This window comes from Chinchilla lanigera, unplaced genomic scaffold, assembly GCF_000276665.1.
Source record: "Chinchilla lanigera isolate Chin_1 unplaced genomic scaffold, ChiLan1.0 scaffold00015, whole genome shotgun sequence".
NCBI classification, from domain to species: Eukaryota; Metazoa; Chordata; class Mammalia; order Rodentia; family Chinchillidae; genus Chinchilla; species Chinchilla lanigera.
Genome location: NW_004955416.1, coordinates 1,763,944 through 1,774,725, shown reverse-complemented (window position 1 = coordinate 1,774,725; position 10,782 = coordinate 1,763,944). Strand labels below are relative to the sequence as shown.

At 39.4% G+C, this 10,782-nt stretch overlaps 1 protein-coding gene across 6 annotated transcripts in view; it reads right to left on the bottom strand.

The window, feature by feature from the left end:
- Positions 1 to 700: 700 nt before the first annotated feature.
- Positions 701 to 10,782, bottom strand: part of Fmn1 (formin 1) — a 408,229-nt gene continuing 398,147 nt past the window's right edge. For all 6 annotated transcript variants that reach the window (XM_005381169.1, XM_005381170.1, XM_005381172.1 and 3 more), the window contains 2 exons: positions 3,150 to 3,234; positions 701 to 869 (listed from right to left, as the gene is read on the bottom strand). In XM_005381169.1, the coding sequence (XP_005381226.1) occupies positions 825 to 869; positions 3,150 to 3,234 (130 nt within the window). In that variant the 3' untranslated portion in view covers positions 701 to 824. The remainder of the gene's footprint in view (positions 870 to 3,149; positions 3,235 to 10,782) is intronic.

The window sequence follows — 10,782 nt, the reverse complement described above, 5'->3', positions numbered from 1 at the left end:
TGCCCATAGAGATACTATAGAACAATAATCAAAATAGTAACATGTAAAAACCAAGGCCTGAATTCTCTCAAGGCAACTGTCATAAAAGAACTTCTCCTTTCCATAACAGGGTTATATATATCAAACTTGGACTAGGAAGCCTGAAATCTAAATCTTAAATTTTTTTTTGAAAAATCCTGGTATTTCTTCTTATCTTACATTGGAGTGGAGTTTGGACTTGCTATAAGAAACAATTACCAAATATTCCTCAGTGTTTCTTTAAACAGCTTTTCATTGCTCCTGTGGTTTAATAAGGGACTTCTTACAGGAAGACACAGGGCACCTGTAGATGCCTGTAATGGTTGATGCATTGTGTTAATTTGAGAAGTTTAGAAATTTAACTAGATGCAGGGAACCAGGGTCCACTTTGTAAGCATCCTCATCCTGTGCAAGAGGAGGGCAGGGTCATGGCGTGAGTGCTACACCTGCTCTGGGTGGAAATATAAGGGAGGGAAAGAGGCTCGCTCTCCCCCTTTTCAGGCTCTCATTGCTTCTGCTGCCTTGAACTGTTGCCCCTGGGCCCTGCCACCCTGCCTTGGAGCCAGCTGATTATGGACTGAAACCTGCACAAACTGTGAGCTAAATAAACCTTTCCTTCTGTAATTTTGGGCATTGGGTATTTTGTCTCAGCAAGGAGAGAAAAGTAGCCAACACAATACCCTCAGGAAGAGCTGAGCAAAGCAAACATTTAATGAGAAATCTTTCCCGCATTTCCTGCAGCACTGGGGTTGTGAAGAATGCAAGGTTCTCCACCTGCACCACCATCATTTTCTTGTGTCTCCATCTTAGTTTGCGTTCATACTGGCTTCTTTCTGACACAGTCTTTCTTTCTGTTAAGGGAGAAAAAGGACATTATTGTTATTTCCATTTTTTTGTCTTTCTCAAATTTTGATACGTTTCTCAAATTCTGAATAGAAGGCTGAGTACAATGATACCAAGTGCCCTAGAAATGAGCATACATCCTTCTTTCTCCTAAACCTGTTGCCTGCTCCTTCTATTAGCCCAATACTCTTACCGCCCTGAAACAAGAACAAGAAGTGAACAACTTACCCAGTCAATCACCTCTTCCCATCCAGAACACTGATCTTCACTAGGCTAGGCTGGGCTGTTTTACTTCCTCGTTCATGACAAAAACTGTAATTCTGTAATGTCACTCAGTGGCTCCCCCCACCCCATCCTTGGCTAGCTGTTGGCACTAGGGAATACACAGGAAAGACATTTTAGGGAGTCTAGGCATGACGAAGCAAAAACAAAACCTCGTTTCCAACCCCAAACCATGGATTGCCACTCTCTCACTGCCTCCATAACTCCGCAAAGTAAATTAAGCCTACTGGGAGTTGGGGTTCCTGCTGCTCAGGGAGGGCAAATACAGGCTAAAAGGGAAAAGGAACAGGGCACTCATTCAGAAGGAGCAGGAGCAGAGAGAAACCTTTTGGGAACAGACCCTCAGTTGGTTATGAGCTAGGAGCTGCGGTGTTACAATAAATATCTAAGTTGGATTGGACCTAAACTGAAGTTGGTGAGTTTTTACACACTTATCACGACTTTGAACTCATCCTTGACTGTGAAATGGAATCAGAAATCAGTTTATGATCTCTTCCCTTATTTGCCACAACCTTCACAAACAGACCGTGTAACAATCCTCACACAGCCTCGCATTACAATTGGGTGCTTGATGGCAGAGTAGGTTGAGTTATAAAAGGCATCACATTAAATTCACGGCTTCCACTTTGTCTACCTGGGTGACCCCATTCTCTCTGTCCCTAAGGAACAGGTTTGGCTATAAAAGTCTGGGTCAAGCCCCACCTAAATGATACAGGGAAAGGGCTAGAGGCTGATAAAGGAGGAAGATAAAAAGCAGAGCGGAACCACTGGCCTGAAAATCATGTAAATGAGTTTAATAAATGCACCACCACACGGGCACAGAGCTTATATCCACACAGACTGGGGCAGTGGACCCTGACCCGACCCAGCTCTCTGGGACTAACACCTCAATTTCTTGTTCAACATTACACAACTCTCATTTAGCTACAGACGAGGTTGTTAGTAGAGACTGTGGACAACAATCTCATTTTATTATTTAGACTTCACTTGGATCTTCAAACAATAATATTAAACAGTACCCTCCAAGGAAAAAAACAACCTTGTAATATGAAAGGATCAAATATGTTATGAGACACAACTAGAAAAGGTTGGGCTTAAATACAAAAGTGAAGAGAGTGATAATACCATGCATTCTCAGGTTCACTGAAAGCTGATGGATCTCACAGTAACAAGAAAAATGGTTAACACTTACTGAGTTCCCAGTATGTATAAGGTGCTTTATACGTATTTTCCCAGTTTCCTCTAAATAATCCTCCATGAAAGTTAATATTATTTCCTTTTATTTCCACTCAAGAGAAAGAAGAGAAGTACCTTTGCCAAGGTTACATGACTATTAATTGGCAAAGCTGGAATTTGAATCTAGGCAGTCTCTTTCCCAATATCCTTAGTTCCTAACCATTTAGCTATTCTATTGTCCATAACATATAGGTGGAAATTCACCAGAACCCTTACTGAAAACTGTACTTTTGAGGACAACTTTCTCTCAAATTTAGAATGACTGAATGGACTGCTGGTTTATTGAGCAGGACGAGAGGTCAGATGACCCATATTCTGGTCCTGGTTTTTGGTATCCATTTGCCAAGTGTCACTACACAGGCTATGCTGTTCTGCAACTCGACTTTCTCAACCATCAAAATAGGACATCCTGCCCCTTCTCTAAATTGGAGAAAAAGAACTGATGAAGGTAAATGTAGCACCTTTCAGGAGAGTAGTACTTTAAGATAAGGAGAACTGTGGTGTGAGTGGAATAGGGAAGGACATGAAATAAGTGATGAAATTTGGCTTATCAAGAAGTACTCTTTGTTGAGTTTGTAGGGAAATGTATGAAGCCATGCTTTGCTCCTTTACCCTCACATCTTCTGTTTTACCATATGCTACTCTACAGGAGAACTGAGGGTCTGAACACTACGTTTCATCCTCGAGTTTTATTCTTTAAACTCAGACATTCTGGGAGCACCTCAGTTACAATGAAAAATCTGGAGGCTATGTTGAAAAATGCAGCTTACCAGACTAGCTGTGGGATTGATTTTTTTTGTTTCCACTTTCTTCTCCGATGTCAGTTTGCTGACTAATGCTTGAGCCATTTTCAATCTGAAACAGAAACAGGGAGCATACAGGGGGAGGAGGTAAAGGAAGAAAGAGGCAAAAAGAAGAAAAAGGGAAAAGTCAGGTTAGATAGGAACCCACATGCTTTGAACAAGCAGTATTTTGAAATAGCAGTCGTGCATTATTTCACAATCATGATACATCCGAGAAATGCACTATTAGCTGACTTTGTCACTGCAACCATCATGGTGTACGCTTGTACAAAACCTGACTGGTGCAGCCAATCAGAGGCCTAGGATATAAGTCTCTACCTGTACCCTATGTACCTATAGCATTATTCATATCAATTCTCTCAGGCTTGTTTCCTCCTCAGCAGATTATACTGAGACAATTTTTAAAAATGAAGTTTGTAGCAAACACATGAAACTACAAACATTAAAATACACTCATTCACATCAATTAAATGAAAAGACAACCTACACAATGGGAAAAAATTTTATCTGTCTGATAAGGGGCTTGTATCCTAAATACATAATCTTTATGACTCAAATAAAAAGACAAATTACTTTTTTCCCACAATAGGCAAAAGATTTTAACAGACATTTCTTCAAAGATGAAAACATGCAATTGGTCAAGAAGTACATGAAAAGAAACTGAACCTCATTAGTCATCAGGGAAATGAGGTACACAAGACATTGGAAGTGAAGAAGTGGAGAAATTAGAGCCTTTGAACCCTGATGGGGCTGCAGTTTCTCAAAATATTAAACACAGGATAATTATCTGTTATGGCCAAGGTATAAAATATCCCCCCAAAGTCTCATGTTTTCACCAGTGGGGTTTTTGGAAGGTGACTGGATCATGGAAGTGCTATACTCAACAGTAGATTAATTCACTGATAAATTCATAGCTGAAAATGCTGTTAGGAGGTGTGCCCAGATGGAGAAGATGAGTCATTAGGGGTGTGCCCTTGGAGGTTGTATCTTCTGCTCTGGTTCTTTCCTGTCTTTCTCCTTTCTGGCTGACAAAAGCTGAGCAACATTTCTCCATTATGCTGTTAATGCCTTGGAGCCAGCCAAACATGAACCAAAACCTCTGAAACGGTGGACCAAAATGAATTCTTCCTCCTTTATGTACGCCAAATACTTTGTTCTAACAACAGGAAAACCAACTAATACAGCAAATTTATACCAGAAAAATGAGGTCATTATTATGACTATACCTGACCATGTCATTTAGAAGCCTTTGGAACTGGTTTGCTGAAGTAGTTTGGAAAGGTTTGGAGATGTCCATGAAAGAAGCCCTAGAATGCAGTAAGAGCTTTATGGGCAATTCTGGTCAGAGCTCAGAAGACTAGAATGCTGACATGGAATGTGGGCAGTAAAGGCCAGGCTCATGAGTTTCCAGGTGCAAATGGGGACTCTACTGGGAAGTAGATTAGAGGACATTTGTTTTATATTCTGGCAAAGAATTTGTATATTTGGTTCATATTAAGACTTTGTCTGAGGATGAATTTAAAGGTAGTGGACTAAACAATCTGGCAGAGGAAATTTCAAGGCAGCCCCAATGTTTATTCTGTGGCATTCTACTTCTGGCTGCTTTTAGCCAAATTTACATTAAGCACTGGGAACAAAAAGTAGAGCCAAATGATTTGACAAAGTTTCAGTTCTGCTAGAAAAGGAGCATGTGTAAAGTAGAAGCTAAGAGAGTCTTGGTCGCTGAAGAGATTAGTGTCATTAAAAAGAAACTAAGTACTTTGCCCTGGGACCTTGAGAAGGATGTCTTGAAAGCATCCATGCAATGGCCCAAACCCAACCATCACAGACTCAATGGTGTAAAAGTGTAATTTTTTTGGAGAGACTTTGCCTTGAAAAAAGAGCCCCAGGGTACCCTGCTCACTCTGAGAAGTTTAGGGAAATATTTCTCTGAGTTTAGTCAGATAAGTACTCGAGAGACCAATGCAGTCATCATCCAAGAGAGCCTAGCTATTGCTTAATCCAGTGACAGACTGTGACACTATAAACATGGTGCTGGTTTTACAGGTATACAGAATGCAAGAGTTGTGGGATCATGAAAGCTTCCATCCAGATTGCAAAGGAAGGCCAGGGAGGCCAAGCAAAAATGTGTAACAGGGTTGAAATTCCTTCCAGGAGTCCCTGAGTGGGTAAAGCATGAAGCTATGGAAGTGAAGCTAAAGCTACAATGGATATCCCAGGAAGTTGGAAATGACACAAACTTGTGAGCTCAGATGAGGACAGCTAGGGGCAGTGTGCAGAGCTAGTTCAAAAGAGAGGGTATGTAGGGCACAAACCAATAAGGTTATAGGGGTTGAACTACCTAAGCTCTTTGGAGCTCACATCATACCACCTGGTGCCTCGATACTTGACATAGACCTTGTCTTACTTTTTTCTCGTTGCTGAGACAAAATACCTGATGCCCAAAGTTAAATGAGGAAAGGTTTATTTAACTAACAGTCTATACAAGTGTCAGTTTATAATTGGCTGGCTGCATGGTAGGGTGGAATGGTAGAGGGGCATAACAGAGCAGAAGACAGCAGCAGCAACAACAAGTAACAGGCAAGAAACAAGGGACAAACAGGGATAGGGACTATCTTTCTGTCTCTTAAATCTTATTCAGGCTACATATCTTTAAGGCAGGTGCACTCACACCCAGGGTAGAGCACCCTTAACCCTACCCAGAATGATACCAAACCAATCAGTGAACTAATTTAGTAATCACCTACCCTTGATCCCAGCATCACACAGTCCAGATCTAGCAACCTCTGAAAAGCCCCACTTTGCATGACACACCACAATAGACTACGGAATTTAATGTTTGCACTGTGAGATTTTGGACTTAATTTGGTTTGACTCCTTTCTGTGCTCCCATTCCTTCCTTTTGGAATGTGAATATTTACTCCAGGCTATGGAATGTTGAAAGTCTTTAACTCTCTTTTTGATTTTGACAGGTCCTCATAGTTGAGTGTGTTTTAAGTCTTAGGAGACTTAAGACTTGGACTTCTGAGCAATGCTGGAACTGGAAAAGTTTTGGTGACTCTTAGAGATGGATTTGATATATTTTGCATAATGAGATGGACCTGAATCTTTTGTGTGTCAGGAATAGAATGTTAATAATTTAAACCTAAAATGTTTCCCAAAAGTCTGTGCTCAGAGGTGGACCTTAGAAAGGTGACAGACTCATGAGGGCATTGTGTCTATCCAGGCATCAGCCCACTGCTGAGTTCACAGCTGGAAGTGCTGTTGGGCAGTAAAGCCCCGTTGGAGGAAGGGGGTCTCCATGGCCTCTGGAGGCTCTTCCCTGTCTTTTTCTGCTTCCTGGATGACAGGGGTTGAGCAGCTTTCTTCTGCCATAACCTTTCTCCTCTGGAGATACCTATCCAAGGACTGACACCTCTGATGCTGTGGGCCAAAATAAATCCTTCCTTTTTCAAGTTGTATATCTCAGGTCCTTTGTGCCAGCAATGAGAAAGCTAATAAATGCTCAGTAAAATGACCCAGTAGAATTCTACTCCCAAGTATGTACATACATGTATGTAATTTCTTATACATACACGTATAAGAAAATTAAAAATATATACCTACATGAAATTTGCATGGAAATACACTAGCATTATTCATAAATATCAAATCTAGAAACAACTTAAATTCTTATCAACTGATGAATAGATAAACAAAACTGATATATCCATACAATGAACTATCACTGGGGCATAAACAGAAATAAGATGTTGATATATGCTATAACACAGATGACATTAAAAACATGCTAAGTGAAAGAAGTCACTTAAAAGTGACACACAAAAATACATTATATGATTCTTTTTATTTTCCATGTCCTGAATAGGTTAAATCCGTACAGATGGAAAGTAGGTTAGCAGTGCCATAGGCTGCAGTTTACAGGAAATGTACAGGGACTGCTAATAGGTAAGGGATTTCCTCTAAAATTAGATAGTGGTGATGGTTGTACAACCTTGAGAATATACTGATCAACATGAAATTGTACACTTTATAAAAGGGTGAATTTTGTATATCTCAATGAAGCCAGTACAAAAATTTACCACTTCAACATGATATATCCATCAGATTGGCAGATCTAAGTCAGACAATACCAACTGTTAGGATGTAGAGGAAAGGGAACTGCTACACAGTACACAAGGGAGTATAAACTGCTACAGCGGCTCTGGTCAAGCAAAACTGAAAACATGCACACTCAAAGAGCTATCAATTCCTCTCCTGTCCTGCAGACAGAAGCCCAACAGAAACTTCCCTACATAGACACAGGGCTTCCACTCTGGCAATATATGGGACAATGAAAAGACAGAAACAACAGAATGATTAGGTTCAATGGGGAGGTGGTGAATATATGATAATAGCAAATAATAACTAACATTTGTGGGGTACTTCATGTGTCACATACTGCTCTACCTACTTCTTTGAATTAAACCATTTAATGATTATCTATCTATCTATCTATCTATCTATCTATCTATCTATCTATCCATCCATCCATCCATCCATCCACCCATCCCACTTTTGGCCACCTATAATCCAAATGGCAGTCATAGTGCCCTTTTTATTTTTATTTTTATTTTTATTTTTATTAGCACATGTTTGCAGTCAAGAATGATTAACACTCATCATGGGGAGTTAGCCCCTCCCCTTGTAAACCACTTAAATTCCTGTAACAATCCTGGGAGATGGAAGCTTCACTATTTAATTCCATGGGTCTCAACCACCATGCAATGTTGTCTGTGTATTATAGTCAATTAGTGGCATATGGGATAACTCTGAAGAGTTCTGAAAGGGGATGAATTACACCTATGATTTCACAATCACAGGTATCAGAAACATGCTTCTGAGAGAGTAAGAAATCCTGCAGCATGACACAATGTAGAGTCCATGTAGTACCAGGGCCCATGGAGTTAATCTCAGCCCCATTACTTACTAACAGTGTAACCCTGTACAAGTGGTCTCTATGCAGTGCCTTGATTTCCTAAAACTCAGGTTCCCAATAATAATGCTTGCTATATTATAGCTCTTTGAAAGGATTTAGTTAATAAAGCTCCAGGCACAAGGCAGCCAGTCAATAAATATTAGCTACTATTGTTATCGTGCATGCAATATGACACATTGTATGCAGGTTTTAAAACAGCAACCAGGAAACATATTGTTCACCGATGTGCCTGTATGTACCCATATCTACATATATTTATATACAGACGCAGGTATATGTGCACACATTCAAAACAGACTAGAAAGAGAACTGCAATGGTTTGGGTATGCAGCGCCTCCCAAAGGACTACGTGTTGAAGACTTAGTCCTCAATATATCAGTGTTCAAAGGCGGAGCCAAATGGTCCATGGATCAATCCACCAATAGATTCAGAGCTGAATAGGCTATTAGGAAGTAGCGCCTGGTCTGTGTGTGTATCTGTCTGTCTCTCTCTCCAAGTGATTATGGACTAAAATCTCTGAAATTTTGAGCCAAAGTAAATCTTTCCTCCTTTAAATCAGTTTTCTTGTAGCAACAGAAAGATAAAACAGTAATTATTTTCATGAAAGAAATTACTGCTAGAAAGGTGGAGAAAGAGAACAGGACTCAGGTAATATGTGGAATAGTTTAACTTTTAATCTAGAGTACCTATAATGTTTATTTTTTCATTAAAACTTTTAAAGAATATAACATAATGTTAAGAGGTGTAATTCAAGGTGATGAGAACATAGTGTATTATGTCATCCTCTATAGTTTTCTTTATTCTTAAAATCCCTTGAAAATATTTTAAAAATCTCAGTTATTTAAGGATCTACCAACTCACAGACATTTAGAAACTAGCATGCCTTTTCTTTAGGAGGTCAGTAACAAATTTTCATTCAATATCAATCACTTACTTGTTAGCATATACAAATGGCTATGTGGCTTGGCTCTTAGCTGATTTTGTACAATTTGCTTAAAACACATACTTAGTAATACAATCTCCCTGGCCACACTCAGAATTTAGTCACAATGAATTCAACGTGCTTTCTGGTGCACCAGAAAATAAATACAAATGAGACAAAGATGAGTAATGTTTTATGTAACCCAAGAAGAAATACATTTTTAAAACTTCCCTGGGAATGGATGTTTCTTAATATTGTCATAGGTCTGAGTGTTTACACCACACTGCCTGCTAAACTTTTCTGTTTGCAGCAACACTGTGACTATTCCTAAACAAGAAACGCATGCACTGAACAGATCAAGTCCAGGTCAGACTATACTGGGGACTCTGACGTTAAGATATTCGCTAACCAAAGTCAATGAAGCCACAGCTTATACTCTTCCTGGCTGCAGCCAGACTTCTTTACAAAGCGAGCACCCTATTAGAAGCCCCCTAATGCCATGGAAAGGAATGGATAAAAATTACTTGCTCTTAGTCCCCCTTAATTTCAATGGAATTTTAGGGGGGGGTCATCTTTTACATTAATAGTTCCTTTTATCTTCAAATCTCTCTTCTTTCAGAACTTGTCTTTTCCCAGGGTTTTGTTCATCACCTTCCCAATCCCTGAGTGACCTGAAGGGCCTATAGCCACTCTTCCTGTCCTCTGAACACAGTGGCTGGTGGTGGTGGTTGCTGGGGATGCAGAGGCAGGGGTTGGTAGTTAACCCTCAGCCTCGTTGCCACTGCAAACATTTTCCTATTAGTTGGTGGCTCTTCTGCAGATTCGAGGAGTCACGGACAATTCTGAGGGCAATTCTGACCTCAGGGATTCTATCTTACTCTCCTTCAAATATTTTCAGTTATTATTATTACGTCTCCCTTTCACAGGGTACTTTTGAAAAAGGAAACCAAGAAGGCACAGCTAAGGAGCAAGTAGCTTCAATATCAGTGACTCTTGATTCTAATTCCAGCTCTGCCAGTTCTTAGAAGACTTGGGGCAAATTAGCCAACTTTTGTAACTGTCAGTTTCATTATCTATCAAATGGAGTTTAACATCAACCTCAAAATATCATTGTGAGAATTAAATTAATTAACAAATGTATAACATTGAAGCACGCCTATTATCTAGCGAGTGTTCAATAAAGGATAATCTTTCAGCAAAGAGATAAACTTTAAGAAAGCACAGGAATGGTTCCTGACTACAAACTAAATATGTGGACCCATTAGCTAAGTATCCTGCAGTAATGTTACTCAGATGTGCCCTAAAGCAAACCAAACCAACAAACTCAACCAGTGCTACTAGTCCAAGGTTACTAAACCAAAGACCTCTCTCAGTGTTCTGATCTCAACATTTTCTAAAAGTCATATCCAGAAGCTAGCCTGTTGCACAAATGTGATAAAAATTTTCAACTCAACAAGACAAACAGTCTAAACTGCAAAACAAAGGCTATATCTGTAGTACTTCCTCATTTTTTTCTGTTTCCTGGAGGTATTATAAATAAAATTTAAACTTCAAATACTGTTAAACTCCTAGGGAAATAATTTTTTTCACAATTACCTTGTTTTTCTGATAATAAAAATAACAATTATTCCTTATTAAATTGATATATATGTGGCTTTAAAATATTGTCAATTTATACCATATACTTACAGATATGAAGA